General features: G+C 39.9%; 1 protein-coding gene across 2 annotated transcripts in view; it reads left to right on the top strand.

Moving 5' to 3' along the window:
• The window catches only part of LOC137268306 (uncharacterized), a 41,846-nt gene that overhangs the window by 3,381 nt on the left and 14,470 nt on the right, over positions 1-23,995 (top strand). Inside the window, exon 1 of one of the 2 annotated variants that reach the window (XM_067802857.1) lies at positions 14,796-14,879. The exons of the other annotated variant lie outside the window; for it this stretch is intronic. Coding sequence (XP_067658958.1) covers positions 14,871-14,879 — 9 coding nt within the window. The 5' untranslated portion in view covers positions 14,796-14,870. Of the gene's footprint in view, positions 1-14,795; positions 14,880-23,995 lie in introns of those variants that run through there. 2 annotated transcript variants of the gene reach the window in all.

Consider the following 23,995-nt stretch of genomic DNA (forward strand, 5'->3'; position numbering starts at 1 on the left):
AACACGCGCCATATTATTATTATCATATTATTCAACACGTATGTGCTCCAACCGAGACGTGTATTTTCAAAATGTACTAACCTCGGGCCAGGAAAACCCTCTGGTGCCTGAAATGAATATTCATCAGGGTGTAGTCATTATTGGCTCTTTCCAGTCGTTGTTAAACCAATTGTTCTCATTACCACGTACAAGCATGTGGGACTTTACACGCTGATGTATGACTTCCGGATGTCAAATTCTTAACTTTAATGAGATGTTTCAGACTGCGGTGCCGTTATCAATCACATGCACGGTTGATATAGCCATACACTGAACGTCTTCATTGATACTACACCTTATGCACCATCCCACATAACGACACCCCATGCACGCTCCATGGGAAGTGATGGATACGGTGTTTCGTTCATTAAAGCGACAACAACGACCTCACTGACTCCCTCAATACAATTATTCTGACATTTTACTTCATTCAACGAGACCCAGTAATTTACAGTACTCTCTGTACGGGATAATGCAAGGATTGTAATGACAGCTTTAGGACCTTCGTCTTATCTTGCTACGGAAGCAAATGGCTCGTGGAGTTCATCTGCCAGTAACGATTTATACAATTATCATTAAATCTGTGCCCGCAAAGCATCATTGATCTCAATCAGAGGATTAAGTCGAACAATATGCTAGGATTTGTCTGTTGTTTGTCAGTGTAATGTGAATAATGAATAGATATATGGACAGAGCTAATTGACAGAATCGTGGTATCGATAGTTATAATACAATGATAACCTTAGATCAGATTTTGTGTGGTGGTCACCGTGGTTATGAACAGAAGCATGAGAGAGACGGGAATACATAGCCTTGATCAATGTTCCTGGTTTGTGAAGCTTGTTCCATCTATAGATATCCTCAGCACTCAAGCCCCATGTGTGCATCAACTTTTTGACATGGCTGACGAAGGGAAAATGAGTACACATGGACGTTGTGATAAGGAGAGTATACGACCAAAAGACCTTTTAGCGTTTACAAATTCATGTTTCATTCTAAACAGGAAAGGAATTAGAACAATGTTCAAGCCATCCATTTGGCTTGTGCATTATCAAAGGCAAGTTGATTTCATGGTACTCAGTCTGCAAGTGATAAACTCCAGTAGACCACGCTACAACACTCCATACATTGAACCCACCGACACAAGCTTTTGAATACAACATCAAAGACGCCAGGTAAATGATGATACGGTGGTTTATCGATCTACTAAAGGACTGCACCGCTTTATCATGGCGCAAATTGTGCTAAGGTTTGTAACAGTGAAAGACGAACATCACTAAATTGTTAGTGAAATTATTAGGTCTCTGACTTTACGTCACCACGTGAATGTGAATTTCATTAATCAGTCATCATCAGGTGATGATGTCGAAGAATACCTTTTGTGGTGTAATGATAAATCTCTTCTCACAGGCAAAACCTTTTTCACTTAAGAAAACAGATAATAAGAGATAACAGATAGCAATAATCACCATGGCTCTGAATAAATGACTTTGTCGGCTCGGTTTGCGAACTACTGACATGAAGAACGTAGATGTCATGGCAGACACTAGCAGATTCAAATAACACAGCACTGCAACGTGTTTGATGATAGAACTAATGATAGCGTTACAGTGCAAAGGGCACAACGGTAGCACGACACATCAGAAGACAGTCAGTCACGTGTAAAGACGATACAATGAGACAAGTCTAAAGATAGTACAAAATTTAACATAAAAAATACAGTGGAAGCTGCCTAAACCGGTAGTCATCCGGACTGAAGAACTATTCCGGTTTAGACAATATGCTGGATTGTAAATGTACATGCCCCGGACGGGACTGAGATTTCATGCTGGTATTGACAACTTGCCGGATTGGACAGGTGCCGGTTTTCACAGCTTCCACTGTACCTTTGTACAAAATAGCAGCAAAAAGTACTAAAACAACAACACACGTAGAATATTTTAATGTACATATGATAATATAATGAATGTGCGTTAAGTAAAGTAAGCATTCAAGTTGATCATACAATTTTATGTTGATTGTGATGGCATTGCAATTTGGCTGTAAATTTTCGAGATCCTTGATGGGGAGGTGGAACAGTTCTTGGCAGCTTTCTGTTGGTTCACTGTTCTTCACATCATCACTATGATTTCGTCAATAACTGATGACATTATTTCATTCCAGAGCTGCCATATAAAAATAAAATACCGTTCATGTGTCTGATTGTCACTGACCAACAACTGATAATTCATTACACCAGAAAAAACGTGTTGAAATCAATGGTGTTGAAAGAATTTGGTCGCGTGCTGTCAACGCGGTTTGGAGCGGCGAAAGATTTGAGACCACTGACGGATGACTTGTGAAATAAAAATAATGGTAAGAGAGATGTATTGCTCTGTCACACAATGACTTGGTCGGTCGTTTGACATGTTTACGCATTTGATGTTTCCATATGTGGGTGCAGCACTCTCTTTTGCTTGATGGTGGGCGTTCCTGCAGTAATTGATTCTTTATGACGTTATTTCAAATGGCCCAGTACGGTTTCGTGGCCTATGTGTAAAGATGGGGATTTATATTCCTGATTGTCTTATACATCCGACAATTTCACAATCCTGTTTCTTTTACAGTCACATCTTTCAACATTTACATAATGATATTTATGGACAAAATCTCAGGGATAACATTATTGCATTACACCTCTTTAGGAAATTCATTTTACATTTCTCAATGTGCTCGTTTATTGTGTTTACTTTTCGGTATGTTGCGTGAGGAAGATTTATTAGTAGCTGAAACAATATTTTGACAAAATGTCCAGTTTGGACACAAACCCGGCAGTTCTCTGTCCGGAATTAAATGAAAAATTGACAAATAGATATACTGCAAATTACCTTTCACAGAATACATTCGATAATATATGAGATTATAATTCCAACACATATATCGACAAACGGGTAGGTAAGCCCGATGTAGTCATCTTATGCAAAAACTGCAAAAGCGTCTAATATGTGTTGACGGAAGGAACATAGTACAGATGTGCATGAAACGGAGTCGTCACTACGCAGGATATCAGTCAACTCCCATGTTTCCAGCTTATAGTGCAAATATTCTTTTCCGCCAACGTTTAAACAACTTGTGTATCATTCAGTTTTCATTTCATTTTCATTACGTTTTACTATGGGACGCGTACACATTACCAATGATCTTTTCCACACATCTGCTCATTATTAGCTATTTCTGTCAAAAATAACTAATATAGCTTTGAGCAATAGTTCATCTGTATGAGTATAGTTCTACAATAACAATATGTGAAGTGCAGATGCAGAAAAAATAAAATTCAAGGCATGTATTTGGGTGAAACGTCATGTTGTTGTTTTAAAACGTAAAACATAAAGTTACTTCAGCGATGTCGAGTCATGCACATTGGGGATTTTTTATGGATGTATTACATTTGAGATGATTCGGCAAAGTAAATCGATATTTATCGATGTAATTTGTATAATTACCTGGCAAAATAGAAAAAGAAATACATAGAATTAAGGGCTAAACACTGCCTTTTGGAAGTGTGATCGCATAAGTTGTTTACAATATGACCCAACTGATTAATTATCCTGTTATTTGAATATATATCATCGCAAAACACTGCGAACTGCCGCCATACTTCTAACTGTAGGAACCGTTTTCGAACGATAAGGTCGATAGATAGAATCTTTTGGAAGGGATAGGGAAGACACAGATACGCTTGCGTTATTCTTGGGATCAAATTAAACACAATTTGGAATTGTCAGTCAGAGTAAATGGGAGAGTGCATCATTTATATATTGTAAATAATTCTTACTCTTGTTATGACGATGTGTTTTTGTTAACTAAAACCATCCTATTAAGTAACTTCAGTTGTTATGACTCACCTAACATATAAAGCCCAACTGTGGATTTGTCCCGCCATTTTGAACTCAGGCTAATTGATTTTACCTGTTGAGAGTAAGTTAGAGTTACTTCCCCTTTGTTTTGCTTCGGCGAAGGACAGTGGTCAGAGTGTGATCTATATGGTTATAGCTTGGCGTGGATTTCGGTAGAAAATGTCTAAACTGGTATAATAGGGGTAGTTTATGAGATGAGGGACAATTGCTTTGGATTTACGCCCATCTGTCTCTGACATCGAATTTTGACCATTTCAGTGGTCGACCACTCGTCTTCATAGAACTTGTACAGCTGTTATCAATCTTCACTATAACCTTGTTTATTGTTCATGCAATATACGCTTGAATATTAGAGACTTGTTGTGTTCTCATTTCCTGGTTTAAAGGGGACTCGCTAGCTAGCTTAACTTCTAAACCAAACCACCCTTTAAATGTCTATTAATTTCACACTTCATCTGTTGTATCGCAGCATGTCTCATTTACACACAGACCGAACATATCTTATCTCCTTACAAGGGATTCGTTTTGAATAACAGAGCCTGAGAAAAAATAGGAATGACTGACAACATAAAATATTAAATTACTAAAACTATGAAAATGAGATACATATGTGCTTAAAAAGATTAAATGAATAAGATGATAACTGAACATTCAACATATGTTTAAAACTGCAACATTTGGAGGCGATAAAAAGAGGCTGGAGCTTAGTTTTGGTCAGTGGACCTTGTGGCAGCGGTCTGGGGGTAAACGCTTACCGCAGGGGCGCTGTGGGCGAGCTGGATAAGGCCCTAGACTAGTGATCCAGCGAGGTTGAGGTGCCGGGATCAAACTCACCTGTGGCCGGGTGTAAAAATCTTGGAGTCAACATTGTGTGCAGACTCTTTCAGTGTTGTCACAACCCCTAGTGTACAGTACACAACCCTGTGCACTTGAAAGAACCCACGAATCCGTTGGTATGTGACCAGATGGTGGTCACATGAATGCGTGCAAACACCTAGTTGCGGGTACAGCAACGTGCAGTGAACGTGGACAAAGTACTGGGACTGTGTGTCTCAGTCCACCCAGCTGTAAATGAGCACTTCGTTAGGATGAGAGAGCCTCGATAAACTCGGTGCGCCAAGTGCCTGCAAGAGTTGTATACTCCCCAGGGAGTTGAGATTGAAATATGATGTGCTGTTCAGATTGACATCCAGTGATCGAGGGAAAAAATGCCAGCGCCTTGAGCATGCACTAGTGCATGGATATGTGCGCTATATAAATAGCCTGTGCCTTTCTATTTGTATCTTATACTCCAGATTTAGAAACGTGTTGTATTATGTATTAAATGCATGATAATGAAGTGTATGCTCTTAGAGAGCGATGCTTATCTTCATTCATTCATAAGGCAGAGCCATCAACTGAAATGATCTAGAAATCCACATTAATCATATTCACTTTCACAGGTATGCTATACACGTTTATGTCATGTTATCAATATTGAGCCATATTGTTGTTTCCGGGACTACTTGAGTAAATAGAATCTAAATAGCCGTGCGTACTTTAGAAATGAACAATGATGGAACATTATTATCAACACTAGAGGACACTAATTAACACCTATGTCATTCTCATAACATTCGGGGAATTAACAACAAGGCTTCTTTCCAAAACGCTGAGTGAACATAAACAGTCATGGTCAGGCCCTGGGGTTAACTCTGAAACTACCCTCTAGTTCCGAATTATTCACAAACAAGCCAGGGTGCCGTGATGTGTCGGGAAACAACATGCATTATGAAGAACACAGATGTGGGGAAAGGATAAAAAGTGATGTCTTCCAGCAACTGAAATGCACAATAATTAGACAGCATGATCACTGTCATCAAACACCACATGTGTCTTGTGTATACATGCAAAGTAAAAACAGTTCAGTTCTAAGGGAAATTGCAAAAGTTAATTCCTGCCCAACCGCAGTGTAACTTTGACGTAAATTAGATCAATGAATCAACCTTATTACAGTAGAGTTTTATCTAACACCTGGGTTTTGTAACCAATATTGCCGTAACGAATTAACTAGAGCTCACAGTAACGCTATAGTAAGAAGTGCAGACAGCGTTTATGTCGCTGTGTAATGTATTGTGTAACAATATGTTTTACTGTTATTATATTGTTCTATTTGGGACCAGTGCTAGTCAATTACTGTATTTAGGCTTGGAGTGAAAAATATTCTTGAGAAGTTTCCAGAAATGCCAGCTTATCAAGCATGTCACAGAACTTTCTAGCAGGTTGCTAGGTCACATATACTTGAGTGACTTCAGTACTTGAGTGATTGTAACCAGTGATAATTACATGTGACTTGAGAAACCTGTAATGAGGAAATGGCCTGTATCTGTGTATTGTGTAGAGTCAACGCCGCTGTTGTTTCACAATAAATGGATTCCAATTAGTGTCCTGAATATTAGTGCCCGGTTGTCTCAAACGTAAACATGGTCAGATTGAAATGCGTCATTATAATAAGTACTAACGATTTTTTCGCATTACAGATGGTGATTTACAGTATAAAGGAATGCAGTTTCCTCTGTCATCACGCATTACAGATGATGAATTACAGTATAAAGGAATGCAGTTTCCTCTGTCATCACGCATTATAGATGATGATTTACAATATGAAGGAATGCAGTTTCCTCTGTCATCACGCATTATAGATGATGATTTACAGTATAAAGGAATGCAGTTTCCTCTGTCATCACGCATTATAGATGATGATTTACAGTATAAAGGAATGCAGTTTCCTCTGTCATCACGCATTATAGATGATGATTTACAGTATAAAGGAATGCAGTTTCCTCTGTCATCACGCATTACACACAAAACTAATTAGTTTGTACTGGTTGCAATTTTCTCTCTGGATATCCAGCCATGGTCTCTTCCAACAAACTTTTGTTCCCTAAGGAAAAAGAAATTCCAGTGCAAGTTATAGATGTTGCATATAGTATCCCCTACGTAGGTCATAGTACATACATACATACATACATACATACATACATACATACATACATACATACATACATACATACATACATACATACATACATACATACATACATACATACATACATACATACATACATACATACATATATACATACACACACACACACACACACATACATACATACATACATACATACACACACACATACACACATACATACATACACACACATACATACACGCACGCACGCACGCACGCACGCACGCACACACGCACGCACACACGCACACACACACACATACATACATACATACATACAGGGAAGGTTATGGGTATATTAAGTCCCTCTCTGAACAATACACTCCACAAAGCCCCGGAGGCAGGTTGTGGATGTGCTTGAAGTGACTGCACACTGTACATAAAATTATACTTCATACCAGTGTTTGTGTATGTCTTATTGGATTAAGAAACAGCCCTCTTGGATGTAACAGTGTACCATACCAGATAGAACACCAAGTGCTTGAAATAGCTGAACTATGCAATAGGTATCTCACTTTGTATGTTTGCCTGACGAAAGCCCCACAGGACCAAAGCTGCATAGACAAAAGCCCCTCGCTCAAAAAGTTTATCTATCCAGTTTGCAAACGGTTCTGGCTCAAACCTGTGGTCAGAAAAGTTATTGCCTTCCTCCCACTTCCTTTTATGTCTTCCTTGGGGCATTCCAGGAGGACCCACTGAGGACTCTCTGGGACACGTGATTCCCTGTGTTTTGCAAAAGTTTGCATGTTTTGAAACACCAGTGCACAATCATCACAAGATGGCATTGTTTGGAGGTTATCTTCACACATCTGCTCACTCTGAAAGTGTCACTCGGACTGAATTATCCTAGCTTGGACGTCTCCTTTTAAACTGAATGCACTAGAACAAAGGCACAAATGGGGAGGTGTTTGGGGTTTTACATCAACCAACAAGTAGCCGTACAATTTCTGAGTAGCCTTTTGAAACAGCTCCATGAAAAATTACGATTTTCTGGATACATTTGGCTTACCAGAGTCATAATAGTGTGTTTATGGCTTGAGTGGTTGAAAAACAAGCAAACAGTTCCCTTGTTGTGTGAGGTAATTACTGAAATAAAAATTCTGATTCAAGGTTATCACTGGGAGATTTTGATGATAACTTCCTTCAGTGAAAAGATCTATAATGTGTGGGTCTTTGCTGGCAATAGACATTAGGTTGTCAAGCACAATGACGTTCTCAACAATGGGGTCCAGAAAGGCATCCATTTTGAGGTAAGAAGGAAATCATTGGTGAAATTCGATGTAGGGATAATGGTGTTATACAGTGGCTACCATCTTTTGTAGAGCCATGTAATACATTCATGGTGTGGTTTAATGTTCATCCTTTCTTGAAGCTGCTTCTCTAAGTAGGTTTCCCACAGGAGGTTGTTCCTGAGACGAGGATGAGATGATTGTTGATGTTTCCAGTCTTCTATGTCTCAACACATTATCTGTCCTCGAAAAGATCTGATATCACACGGCACACATGGCATAGGATCCTAGTCGAAATGGTTGGGAGCCTATCTACTGGCTGCTTTTATCTGAAAGAATTCGTCTTCCCTTTCTTCATGAGTAAATCGTCGTATCAGCTTTATATTCACCTTTCTTCTGCATCTGAATAAGAGCCTTGGCCACATTGGCCACTTGTTGAGTAGGGCTAAAACAATTAATTGTTATTGGCTTTTGTCGGTCTTCCTTCCATTCTTTGTCACACAGTTCCAAATGTTAATCCACAGAAATTATGGCAGATTGTTCTCCTCAAGAGTCTCCTTTCTCTTCACCCCTGAGCATGTAAAATCGTGTCAGCATTTGTCAGCATCAGGTACAATGAGTTTGCATAGTGGATTATTCATGATGAATACGGGAGTGACTTGAGTTGATGTGTCACTGTCAGTGGTCCACAGCTAACTGAAACTAGTTTGCCCTAGTGGCCCTTCATGGTAGCCATTCGCGGTCTTAATTGCCCTACAGTTTTCATGGCTTAGTATAGCTTCCAGCATCACTGCTAGGATTTTCATACATGCTCTTCCCCACGGAATGACAAAGTAATCCTGAGATGGGTGCATTAGTACCAAAATGGACAAAGCAAATGCTCTATGTAACTGTCAGGCTTTTTCAATGGCCTAATCTCTAAGTGCATTTGCAAAATATGTTTGGAAACGATGCTGCGATGGGCATATAACTGAAGGAAAGACTACAAATCTAATCTTCGTAACGTAGCTAGATAGTTATTTCTCTCATTTCGAGTCTGGAAACAATGTCTTTCATTTGAAGTAACTGGTTATCTTTCATCAACCAATTGATATTATCATTGACTTCAAGAACCTGTTTTCTGTTCAATTTTAAGATGTCTTGTCGAATCTCCTTGACGTCTTGAAACATTAACGTGAACCTTAAAATAGTAATGTTTCATCACGTATCTAGCTATAAATCTAGAAAGTAAGCTTCTGGTTGAGATCTCAGTGAGGTAAGTATTTGAGTAAACGTATATTTATCCCTCGACAAGAGACTTTACACGTACAACTAATGCGGATATACTCTAATATTTATGTATTACCAATATTCACAAATTTTCTGTATTTTACCTCACGTTACAATTATAAATCCAGATGACTCCGTCAGCGGGCTACCTCTTTCTGAGGTACTCCCACCAGTGCCAAACATGGCAGTCTTAAGACCACTTTTCATGTTCGGCCCAGGGATCATCATCTACCTCCAATATCTTGAGAACGAGACCACATTAAAAAACACTTGCAAGCGTCCACTCTGATTAAGTTCACAAACCCTGGTTGGGCCATTTGACTAGGACTCACTTGCACAGACCAATACCGAAAAGAAGTCAACTGTATTGTTCATACACAGGTCTTGGTGTCCGCATCAGCTCCAAAGTCCAGATGACAATGACGGTCTTGTAGCTCTGCCTTGTCAGTAGGAATGTCCAGAACCAACAATCTCATGACTTGTATCTCTCCACAATCCCCCAAAGCTTTACAAAAGAAGGTGTAAACTTCTGGTCGTCGTCTGGAAAGGGTATTTAGTAGGACAATGACACAGTTTTGACGTTTTTCGACAATGTCAGCCTTCACGGACAAAGTGAATACTTCAAACTATACCAGTTTGTCGACCACAGTTTTCCGCACTCTGTATAGCTATCACGAGGTCGGAGTGATTGTTTCTGAGCATATCACGATGTCTAGCCGATACTAGCCTCTAAGCAGACATAAATTTAATATTAAAAACTGAAAAAAATATTATCAATTTCCCTTCTGGTCTTCGCCTGGAAAGGGTATCTAGTAGGACAGTGAGACAGTTTTGACGTTTTTCGACAATGTCAAGATTCACGGACAAAGTGAATACTTCAAACTATACCAGTTTGTCGACCACAGTTTTCCGCACTCTGTATAGCTATCACGAGGTCGGAGTGATTGTTTCTGAGCATATCACGATGTCTAGCCGTTACTAGCCTCTAAGCAGACATAAATTTAATATTAAAAACTGAAAAAAATATTATCAATTTCCCTTCCACCTCACGGATCATTAGTAGTGTATATGGACAAATATATATGGTATAACATATGATGTGTGTGTGTGTGTGTAATCTACCGTTGATACGGAGGACATATTAAGACATGTTTATGAGACATGTTTATGACAAACGCAGGGAGCCCAAAAGTTTTTCACAGTGGCCCTACCACGCTTCCGTATTTTAAAGAAAAATAGAAATGCCAGGGCAAACCCTTTGCATATTCATAAGAAATCTCTGCCAAAGCTGAGAAAATAGCATGAGAATGCTTCCATCGGTATGGTGTGAAAGGTGAAGGCACTCTGATCGCTGGCTGCATCACTCACAGGCACATTGAAACATATGTCAATATTCACCTGAAAAGTTGTAGAACAAATGTTACACATCAAACATGGGAATTGACACAGCATTATGTTGTCACTGAAGCGTCACATTTGGACATGTCAGCCACATATCTGCTAGAAAGCATTATGGAAGCTCGACTGGGCCTTGGGCGTTTTCAAATTGAGCAATGTTTCAGGAATATTCGTACTACTCTCTTTCAGAGTTTCGTGGGATCGTTGGGTTCGATTAACCCTAAAATGTTCTTAAATATAGAGAACAAAGTCTGAAACTGCCAGAATACTGCTCGACATAAAGGGGCAGTTGGAAGGTTGATGTCATCCCTCCATGCACGTGTTGGACTGATGACGTGGGTACAGTGCAACCATATCAGGCAGCCATGTAGCGGAGTAGTGATTTCATGGTGAAAACGTTCTGCTCCAGCTACTACCGGAAAGAATACCACGCTACCTCTCTTAACAAATGGAAACTCTGTAAACGATAATATTTATCGTTCACGTTATCGTTCAGCATTAATGGCACGTCATTCAGTGTATTGGATGTAGATACTCACAGGGACTTAGTGATTAGACAGCAGCACTGAACTCAAGCATAAGTTTTGTAATAGAACAGGTCCGGAGACGTTTAAAAAGTCTTGCAACTTCCATACCGATGTTGACATATGACAGGCAGATGATCAAAGAACCTGAACGCATTGATGTGAAACTGACAAGCATACTTCAGGAAAACAGCATTTTTCGAGAGATCATTTCCGCAAGTTGAATTTGTCGCAAGTGATTTGAATTCGGTTTTAATTTAGTCACTACCTTAGGATTCCCTTGAAATGTAATTTTCCTGTCAGTTACAACACTAAGTAAACATCCCTGATTTCTGAGCACAGATCACTTGACATCATAAATGCCGACACTTAGCTTAGCGGCGCACAGATGTCAAACGTAGCACTTAAATACAAGAACCTAATGTGTCGCCGTGAGAATCTTTAGGTTAGCCTTGGAGAGTAGGTTCGAGTTATTATTAAGTTCCCCGTGAATTTGCGCTTGGATGGTGAGCGATAGGCTGCGATATCTGGAGATAGAACAATTCAGATCTCCCTAATGATCCAGCGACCTGCATACTAACTCACTCATATTTAAGTAAGTTTGGTAACTTATCAGATTTTACAAAGTGGGTGATGTATCAAGTCTTTGAAGGGCATTTAGATGGGTGATGTATGTATTACCTGAACATCGAACAATGGTGTGTAGCGTTATATTGCCAGATCGGCGCTGTAAGGAAATCAGTTGCACTTTTCTTGAACTCCAGTTCAGAAGAAAACGATACTACATTCAAATACCGGTCACAAACTTTGGTCAAAGGGACAACAAATAAAGTGTTTAAAAATATAGAAAGGTATACTGTGAAGTACCTGGGATTTTTTAAATCTGATTACTTCCGTTGCAAAAGAATAAACAAGAATTAGCATCTTGTTTCCTTCACTGCACACGAGATCAAAGGCTCAATGAAAATCCTCGCACGTATTTTACGCGCCGGTTTTCCTGAAAGACGCGCTTTGATCCCGAAGTTCATATTGTATCCAATTATGTAATACCATCTAAGTTATGGTCTAAAAGACATCAGCCAATGTCTGTAAAGGGTTGATATTGCTATTCATCTTAAAAGAATATCCGGACCGGTTTGATGTATTCCACAATCATCGAACACGCTTTGTAATTTTGTCATTTGTGAAGCTTCTTCAGCACGATTTGTCGACTAGTTCCACATAGTATATTGAACACATATAGCTCTGTGTTTAAGAACCATGGCAGTTCCGTTTACCCTGTTAAAGAAGGGACTGCCTCAGGGTTGAAGAGTGGGCTCCTCACATTACCATAGCAGTACTGTAAAAAGTCCATATGCTAAGCGTTAATGTTCATCATGCGTCGGTAATAAAACTCCAAACTCACACACACCTTCATTTTTTAAAGTTTTCTTAGAGGATATCACATGACAAACCGTTTTGGATGCCGACGACTTCATTGAATCAGAGATAGGTAATCTCATCAAACGTTTCCATGGAAACACGTTTAATGACGCATCACGAGCCACCTTCTTATTTCAATATTATTCCTGTCCTTTCTGAGTGTTACAGTGTCATCTCTATGATTGTCGATTTTTTTTAAAAAAAACAACATTGTCAATCTTTAAACACAACATACTTCCCCATTTCTTAGCGTTGGCTTTAAGCAATTCATCCGTTCAGACAGCACCTGTGTACAGGGTTTCATATGCGATAGTCACCTGACAATATACAGTGTTGACATCTAGCCTGACATGTGACAAGCCACCTGACTTTTTAGAGTCTTGACATCTAGCCTGATATGTGTGTCACTAGACAATGTACAATGTTGGTATCTGGTCTGATTTGTGACAGTCATTTGACAATATACAGTGTTGACATCTAAACTGACGTGTGACAGTCACGTGACAGTATACAGTGTTTGGACCCCTTGACATGTAAACTGATATGCAGCATTCTCTCGCCTGGTTTGTCATTAATACACGTGAAAATGTACGTGAGCTGTTAATAATCAGACGGTGATTATCAAACATGACAACACCTGTCCACAGACATACGGCTGATGTATGATTGACATATGTGGGCGTACATGTAAATGATGCGCCAAGACAACATGACAAAACCCCGAATTGGGCAGTAGTTCATACAAGTTTTGTTCCTGCACACACAAGAAGATTATTTGCAATGAACCGCCACTGTTACGATTACTTGTGGTCATTTTTGACCATGAGTTACCAGACACTGGAGGGGGTGTATGGTTCTGTCTCTCGCTGCTTGTTTGGGAGGTTATGTGAGGTCAAATGGTATTTAACGTCGTGTGTATATGTGTATGTGTGTGCATGTGGATATAATATCTCTCTCCCCTCCTCACACATACACGCACAAATATGAACTCCGGGCCCTAGTCTTAGTTGTACCTCATAATCTCCAGACAGGGCAAAAACAAGTTCCATCTTTAAAAAGTTGACTTAGACCGTGATCGACCCATCTACCTACCCCTCTACGGCCAGTTCTGATCAGGCCCCGAGGGCGGAGAATTGGATTTGAGCAAATGAAATGGTTACATGCCCAGTAACCTAAATAATAAAACAGACGGATGGTCTCACATTGAAGTTCTGGTCTCACTATCTGAACTCACAAATCAAAAGATTCGGCAAGAGACTCCATTCTACTGTCTTGTGTTTCATACCCTCTGAGAAGACATTCCGTCACACAACGACAAGTTGTTTGACGAGATGGGCGTCGATAGGCAGTTGTAATAGCCTCTTTTAGAAAAGGGCATGAATCATATTTACGGGATGAGGGCATATTACAATTACAGCGGCTTCGAGACTGATGAACCTGAACAAATGGGTGCAATGACATTAGTACTGATCACTCGTAGGTCAACCACTATTTGACCTGGCCAGTGAATGATGTTGCTGTGCCAAATTTGTTCGGTATGCATACAACACGTTCAAACTTCTCATAAAACCATGAGGTAATGTAACCATTTCAACCATCTATATTCACGAGAAAGGAAAATGTTCATGTTCTATCTTCCTTTTCTACAGGATAATTGACATTCTCAAACTGACGTTCCTTCAGTCAATTAGTAACGGTTAATTCATGTCGTGACTGCACACACTGGCTGTGTAAGTACCATCCCAAATACACGGGTGCTGTAAAATTGTGGGCACTGGGCGGAGCTAGTAATGTATTCAGTGTGCTGAACGACCTACCCCCACACAATAACGTCCTCCCATTACAAGCACCCATACCATCAACATCTCAAATGACTGATCAGAAATGCTAATCAAAACGCCATCAGTGACGTGGGTTCTTCAGCAGGGAGTGGGGAGAGAAAAGTCTTTCGCTAATGGGGCTCAGTTGATATGAGCTTAGTATTTAAGAATCAATATAGTGCCAGTAAATCCTTGTTTCATCTGTCAACTGGGCGCGAGAGAGGAAACCAATATCGTTAACGCTGGTTCTTGCCGTCCAGCCCATGGTAGCAGTAAGTTGATTTTTCTCAGATTTTTGCCCACGGGAGCTTTCACATATTTTAGTTATGTGTTCTGCAAGCACCTTTACAGGTGCTTCCTAATCACCTTTTGTCTTTGGATGTTTTCAAATTTGTTGCCTTTTAACTTAACATCTAGAAACGTAAACTTCATACTCTGTTAGTTATTCGTCATATGTGATTAATGTTCTCACTGTATATTTTGGTGACTTTTGCTGCGGATATTACTGGCATATATGTAGTGATAGTTGTTATATTGCCAATCATGCTATCCAAATTTAGGTAGCGATAAATGTCACGGTGATTCAGGTAATTAAGTCTTCCAGTGCTTGGTTATCATGCACGTCTTGTTGTTAGAGTAATACAAATCCAAAAGTCAACCTGATGTTCATTTAGTTTAGTCGCTCAGAAATTAAATATTTTCTCATTTTAGACAAATGACAATGACAAGTACCGATGATTTCCTAAGTAAGCATATGTTATTCCATTCCTTCTAATGAATATCAACAGACCTGTCTGGACGCAGTCAATGACTTGTCGAAGCTCGTACGAGTCCTTAAATACTATACTTTCCAGCTGAAGGCCATACCAATCAAACAATGATATCTAAACTGAATATTTGACATCCAAAGAAAGTTTAACAACCTTATATGATATATACTATACTAATGTGGTTGGTTATGAACGTTAGTCTTCACAAGATTGTAGATTCAGTTTTCAAATTAAAATGCTATACAGCTGATGAGTGGAGATACTTTTCTAATACGCTCCTGGATACATGTTTAATGTTTACCACGAATACGTTAAAGGGAGGGAAACTCAAGTTGTTATGATTGTGAATTGTTCACATATCAATCGGTCGACGGTTGCTTTTGACACCTACATGTAGACAAACTGAGTGAGTGAGTGGAAGTTCCGTAGATGCACAGCTGTCGTCTAGTCCTATGTAAATAGTCGTCTTCGCCAGGTGCATGGCATCACCATCAGTCCTAATCAGTCAGATGGCACATTGTCAACACGCGCCTCGAATCTTAATACAAGTTTTGACTATCGGTCTACTTTCAATTTGGACCCAGCAGTGACTGCTGTTGAGCCAACTGGTGTCCACGAGTTCTACAACCCTGCAACGCGATGTGCCTTCTGTGCATTGTTTTGACAGTGCCAATGTGGAGGACTTTTTAATTGACATCTCAGAGCTAAAATCTTCTTTACATTATTCTGACAAATATCTCTCGAATCGGATGACATGATGCAAAATTTAAAGACAGAAAACCTACAGTAAAAAGTCTGGAATATGATGAGGGTATATATAGGGCATTAACTAACACGAGATTGTACAGGAAGGGGCGCAAATATAGTGTGGCAGTTTGAGACCTCTTTCAACTATAAAAAGGCTGGGAGATAACATCTTAATAGAACAATCTCTTCCAGCTCTAAAGTGGAAGGCGCGGTAATGGTGTGCCAGTACACGTGACTTGTCGCATTTGACTTGTCTCAAACAAACATTTGTTAAAATCACCATTTAGTAAACTGTACAATGCTTTATCCAAAATATCTGTACTTATTTTACAGTAAATATCTGTACAATATGCTGAGCCGCAAAACGCCTGAGCACCTGAAATGATTCTTAAACTATATCACCGTGAAGTAAGTCATGGATTTCATGAACCATATTGTCATATTAAATACATAACAGAAGACATAAGAACATGTTTAATGATGGCATTGTTTGGATGAAACTTTCCTGTATAACGAGAAGGGCACGCGTGCATACACACACACACACACTCTTTCTCTCTCTCTCTCTCACAAACAGCACACACACAGAGACACCCCCACACACAAGCAATAAACACACATACTCAGAGACACTCACTCACACACTTTCTCACACACATACGCGCGCGCACACAAACTGCAGTGTTTGTCTTCTCATCATGTACGTGACCAGGTTTATAACGTCAGGTCACTGAAGTCATACTGTTAATTGTTAGTTTACAGTCTGTCGCTGTCAGATGTTTTTCTAAAGCAAAATCGATGTGCACAAGTTTATGGTATGATTCATCGATTATCTTTGATCAAGAATAACAATAATCATTCTGAATCTAAAACCTAGCTTGATGACATGCCTTTACTCACTATTCCTCGTTACAGTCATGTATGCGTTGCAGGGAGAATATATTGTTCCAGGTGACATTATTACGAAACATACAAACTTTGATCAAAAATTGATCTGTACTTGGACCCCTTGACCAGTGATTGTTTAAAATATTACTTGATGATAATTTCTGACAGGCGATCTATTGTGGGCATTTCTTATTTAACCATGGTTGTTTAATTTTGCACCCACCTATATAGTGATATATGTCATATAGTGGTGGTTTATAAATAATCGAGTCAAATAATCCAGTTATCAACAGCATGAGCATCTATCTTCGCAGCTGGGATACAATAACATGTGTCAGCCATGTCGTCCAGACCATTCGATTCCGCCTCGCACGACGAGCATGCGTAACTGAAGACCCATTGTAACCCGGATATACGGGTCGCAATCAGGAGCGTGGTTACTCGTAAATTTGAAATGAAACTTTATAATGGTAAATTCACTGAATTAGGTTTGCGGAAAAGCGTTCACCTGTCCCATAGATATTTGTTAGAGATTTAAAATTGCTATGTTCCAAAAAATGACCAACGGACATGATAGATGACAATCACAAGTGCCCACATTGGACCTCGTCCCTCAAAGCGTTCGTACCGCTGAGATGACCATAACTCCCATACTTTGGCATAGGACTGTCGCAGCCCTTTAGATTTAGGACTGTCGTAGCGCTAGGATCGCGTTGAGGAACGGAGCCCAAACACGCGTGTTCCTCCAACGTGCAGGTCAACGACAGCAAATGAACGTCCTTGTTACAGGACACCAGGAATTTCAAAACTCTAATCAACCCTCCAGATGGAAACCCTTTTGGTTCAGGGAACATTTCATTTGAGTAAATCGGAGCAACCTCCGTGTCTAAGTCGTTAATGAGAGGATCACATATATGTCATCTTGCTGGAGCGTTGTGTAGTTACTCCCACGATCTACTGCAACACAAGTGTGATTGGGAAGCCTTCTAAATGCTCTCATTTTGAATTATAAAGTGTGTCAACCCTCAGATCTTTATTCTTTTGGTGCTTGAAAAAACATGCTTGATTTAGACGTGTCTTAACTCAAGATACAAAAGACTGCTTGCCACCTTTAAAGAAACTGTTAATATGAGTTTGCTTGAAGCAGCCAATCATGTATACGAGGGGTGTCCCAAAAGTTCCTCGTCTCCCTGATATGCGATCTATATGAAAATTGCTCGACCTATTTTTCAAATCTCCCCCTTCATTTCTTAAGTGTTTTCACGCTGAAGACCCGAGTTCGATTCCTCACATGGATACAATGTGTGGCGTCTAAGTTTAGTGTCCTCTGCCTTGATAGGGCTGGAGTATTGCTAAAAGCGGCGTAAAACAACACGCCCTCACTTCTCTTCAATGTCATTGTTCAAACGTTTCTCCAGAATATTTAACCCGTCTTAAAATTTGTCGCGTGACCCTAACAACTCTTACACAGTAGTGATGGCCTCCTCATTCGTGATTACACAATGCCATTTAGAAAATGGTCAAATGTAACATGTGTCATATTTGGGATTACACTTTCTTAGTAAAGTACACACTCTAATACTTTTTGTGTTGAGTCCCATGCTCATTCGAACCCGCACAAAGTCAGTTATTTTGTGTCAGTTAGTTTGTGTTTTGGCGATTAGGTGCCTGACTCTGAGGGTGTGGGTTCGAATCCTGCATAGCACTCAACTCAAAAAAGTAAAACAAAAAGTGTCCGTCTTAAATCTGCAGCCCCTGAAGACAGGTTTGAGTTGAGGGAGGAGGAAGAAGTCATAACGGGCAAGATCTGGAGAATATGTTAGGTGAGGGACGATCTTGAAGCCACAGTCCTGTGCAGTCCTCACCGCCACTGTGAACAGGACCCAGACAAATCGACGAAGTTTACCTTGCGCCTTTCCATGTAAACTGATCAAGTAACCTACAGAATACACAGCGTAATATTCGTCTTACATTGTGGAACCCTTTCTAAATAGTCTGTCATGATCACGCGCTTTAAGTCGCGGAAAGTGGAGGAGGCCATGACTTTAAACTTCTCTTTAAACTATTTGGTCGTTGGTGACGTCACGTACTTCCACAACAATGTGACCCATTAAAGCATGTGGATCTCTCCGATAGTCCTCGAGTAACTGACGACAAACCATGACTCAGATAACATTCTGGACAGCCAACAGGCAGATGCCTTGCACCTATGAAGATGCCTTGTGCATATGCAAATGTTCCAAGAAATCTTCATTCCAGTGATGTATTGCTAATGTCATGTGCTGTGGCTAACGGTTTAACGTTACTCGCCTGTCCTACATTATTGTGTCTTTGTCAACATCAGTTTTATTTTGGTTAGTCACTTCACGAGGACAAGACCTCGTTACTACGTGCCCCTTGTAAATTCAGAACACCTCTGTTTACCGGTGCAAAATGAAGGAGAAATGTCACCTAATATTGTACCATGTCATCATGAATTTGCTTTGACGTAAGCTCTTTTGAACGTGGATACTTCATAACACACCTGAATTCGGTTCTCGCCATTTTGACAGCAAATGACAAGGTCATGCTGTTTGACAGTTATGTATTATAAATCATAACATATGCTCATACAGATAGATAGATATTTATATTTAATGTTCACATACAATTCATGATACATGGCGAGTTTTGTTAAGTTCTTGTTATTCCTTAATGGCGAGGCAGGAAACTGCAGGGACATCCGTTGTACATACATAAAACATGTTAAAACTTCCTGTGGTATTTCTCAAGAAATGTATTGAATTTGTTCTCCATATTTTAGCAGCGTGTTGTCGGGAGCATGTGGGCTTGTACTTTTAATGACGTAATCCTGGTTATTACAGGGCATATGGCCCGACTGTGCGCTTTATCTGAAAACATCATTAGACATTTGAACGCATTGTGTCGTGAGGAACTGTACAGATATTAACCTATTATCTCGAGTAATATCGAGAGCCACCGTTTTGACGAACTGCAGTGTTGGGAACCGTCCTTTTGAAGTGTGAAATTTACATACTTACGTAAACACAAAATGATTCAAATAAATATCAACTTGCATGCATTGTTCAAGTATCCCTCAATTGAGGCTTTGGTATGGGTGAAATTAACGAAACACAACACTCTCGTCAGTCCAGTTCTCAAAGGAAGATTTTACTCGTGAGGGTCCAGGGTAGGCCTTCAGCAACCCACGCTTGCCATAAAATTCGATTTTGCTTGTCGGAAGAGGCGAATAACGGGATAAGGTTCGCTGACTTGGTTGACACATGTCATTGATTCCCAGTTGTGCAAATCGATGTTCATGATGTTGATCACTGGATTATCTGGTCCAGACCGCCGCCATATAGATGGAATATTGCTGAATGCGACGTTAACTAAACTGACTCAATCAAAGGAAGATTTCAAGGCAAACTATGCATGACGTTGCCCCTACGGCCCATACTACCAGATTTGATACTATTTATAGTAACAGGATATTGCATGATTGGTATTTTAAGGCAACTGCCTAGACGCAATGTCTGGTTTCTGTCTGTCAAATTTGGCAGTCATTCAGTAGTTCCATGTCAACATGTCGAAAATAGGAAACAATGATCGTCGTTGTCGTTCGTGGTCAGGGCTGAACAGATGACCAGACTAAAGCTTTGCTTAACTTATGGGCTGAGAGAAGCACTTACAGAAGAACAACTTGACAATCCTAACATTAGCAAACCTGCTATCTGTGAAGAGTTAATTAGAGCTCTGAAAGACGTTGGTTTTGAGAAATCCGTTGGGCAGTGCAAAATAAAATTGCACACACGTAAGAGATGCAATACAATGCAACATGCAATGCAAGACATCGGTGAAAACTAGTGGAGCCTCCAGCTGGAAATATTACATACAAAGATGACAAATGATCTATTATGGCTTTACAGACCATGTGAACTCACTCAAAAAAGGGTTGGTTTTCCACGGCCAGAAAAGGTTTGAAAGCATTCTGTGCTGAAACAAGCTAGAAAGCCAATATACAACTGCTCCAACCTGATCCTTGATCTCAGTAGGTTCACACACTACGTGTTATTTCCCACGGTAAATAGCCAGATGCTCACACAAGAAGTTTAAAGCCTCATTTCATTTTGTATTATTGAAAAACCTCAAACAATTTTCTGCCTCTTTCTTTTATGTCTTTGCTCTCAAGAGCAATACACTCGTTTCACTTTTGTGTGCAAATCTTGGGCATATGAACACAGCCTAAAAGACCAGCACCAGTGTTGATGAATCGTGGTAGGAATGATATCACCAACTCAATGTGCCCATCACTCATCATCCTCAATTCCCTCATCACCCAGCATTTCTGGATTTGTCATCTTGGGAGTTCTCACTAACCGAAAGGCTTCATCGAAGGAGTATCTGTAATATCATGAACAAGTCATCAGTCTTCACCACTCTCACCATGTGATGGTGTATTTGGTTCATTGTAAACCATTTATAGGTCAAATACATCATGAGGACCCTTTGCTCTAACTTACTGCAGCGAATATTCCTGCACTGTGTACAGTCACGTATAGCTTCACACATACCAACATATACACGACGTATGAAAGATTACGTACCCTTAAGATAAATGTATCGAATTCTGATTGGCCAATAGTGTTACGAGGGTGTGTTTTGTTTGTATTATTATTGACTAAGGCTTACTTATTATTGGGTCACAATGTTTACAGACTGTTTACAGTTTTTATGGGTCACATTTCGTATGATACTAATAGCATTTTAGCGGCACGCCCTTTAAGGTAGCGATTTAGAGTTGCATCCCTTTATGCGCTCGTCTGTATATCACTGACAGCCAAGACTTTGGTGAGTTGATACTATATATCTGACCCATTACCTTACATTTGACTCAGTTGCAAGACCTCTATTGACAATCATGCATCTTGCTATTGTATAACTTCAGGTTAGAGTAAAACCTGTTTTATCAGTACATAAAGAGTTTCCTCCCTTTGACCAGCTGATGACATAAGAGAACTGCCTTTCTGTAGAGGGCGTTTAGGAGCAACATACGTACAGCGATCATCATGGCGACTGCTGTTGCACACAAGTTGTTTGGAAACAAAAGGAAGAAGAAGTTGAGTCAAAACCCATGACTCAAGAAACTACGAAGTCATGAGGCGAGGAGTGAACTGTTACCCCCTGATAATGTTGATAGGGACTACATTTTAGAGGGAGTGAAGGAAGGCTTCAAATAAAGTAGATATTGCTGAGTCTATTGAGAAAGTGTTAGTGCCAAATCATAGATATTGTTTCCAAAATAGAGAATGTACAGAAAAGCAGATTATCAAACAAGTGATACTGGGCAATTATAGTATGACAGATAAAAATACACAAACTGGAAGAAGGTGGAGGGGCCTTCTGGGGTGTTAACTCTTCTAGGAGTGCAAACAGACACGCTCAAGACGACACACTCTCTACCTTTTGAAAAGCTGTCAAACCTTGAGCATGCTTTAGATGAGTCTGTTGAGAGGAAACGTGCTAGCAAACGACACTTGGAAAGTGTATTTGGAATACTGAAATGGGCATGTAACGTGGTTCAAGGCGGTAGGACTTTTCTGAGGATCGTAACTGACACAAAAACTGAACTGAAAGTGGGGGTGGGGGACGGAATGATGAACTTGTGCTTAATAGTGATTTTAAGCTTGATGTTGACTGGTGGAGACATTTCATGAAAGTATTTAATGGCTCTGTGTCATTCCTGGATGAGAGACCTATCACATCACTTCAAAATGATGCTTGTTTACATGTGCTGGAGCCTACTACAATAGTGATTTTATGTATACGAACTGGCCGTGTGATATTCCTGAAATTTTTGGTATGCACATTAATACCAAAGAGACGATGGCATTGTTTTCTGGCAGCAGCTAGATGGTGCAGTGCTGGGCAAAATAGGAGAGTCATTGTCAGGTCTGGCAACATTACAAGCAATGCAATTATTAACAAAGGCACATCAAATACCCCCTTCGTAGTGCCATGGGTGGTTGTTTTGGCTTAAAGCTGTGTTCAGGCAGAGAAAACATTGTGGCACACTGTATACCCAGGCTACATGAGTGACATAGACTTAGTCAGTTATATAATTTGCTGCCAGGTCTCCAATAAAGTGAATTTCCCATTGATAACCTAAGATTGCATTTTTCAGATCGTTTCATTTATTCCTAATGAGGAGCAAACTACAAATGGGTGCAGATTGATTAGCATCCCGTGGCTGGGCGGAATCCACAAAGGCAACATATAAGACTTACGTGAAGTGCTTAATGGTGTCCTGTGATAAACTGAACACTGACCCAGTGCCTTGAGCAGGATGGATTGTACATTTCATATTTAGTGCTTTGGTAATGCTTTGGTAAGACAGTACCTTTGTGTTATCTCTAATTTAAACAAGGCAAATAGTATACAGGATACTGTTCCAGGAGATTGGTATGTGAATCATTTATTACAGTGTGTCAAGAGAGAATTAGGGTTTGCTCAAAACGGTGGCTTACCCATTTCACCCCAGCATTTGTTGATTCTTTGCTGAATGATTCCATTTATGATTTGTCAGGTACTTTAATGGATCATTCTTTGCGTGAAGTAGAGACGACTGATGACTTATCTTCAAAGAGCAGTAACTTCTTGATAAGTCTGATAGTTTGTCAGGTGGTGATCACAATCTTTCCAGGGAGAAGGGTGAGGATGTTGAAGTGCAGAAGTTTGCTTGTAAGACTGTTTCTTTTGAGGAGGTTAGCAAGTTTCCAGTTTTGTTATTATTACAAGGATGGTGTTCTGATGAGGAAATGTTGGTTGCTGGATGTTCCTGCGGGGGATGATTGGACATTGTGTCATCAAATCGTGGTACCGGATTTCCTGAAGCAATTCCACTTCTTGCGATTGTTGCTCCTGTGATTGTCAAGGCTTTGATCACGTTTTTCACCTTAGCTGTTTTGCCAGGAGCTATATAG

The sequence above is a fragment of the Haliotis asinina genome, chromosome 16 (genome assembly GCF_037392515.1).
Source record: "Haliotis asinina isolate JCU_RB_2024 chromosome 16, JCU_Hal_asi_v2, whole genome shotgun sequence".
Taxonomy (NCBI): Eukaryota; Metazoa; Mollusca; class Gastropoda; order Lepetellida; family Haliotidae; genus Haliotis; species Haliotis asinina.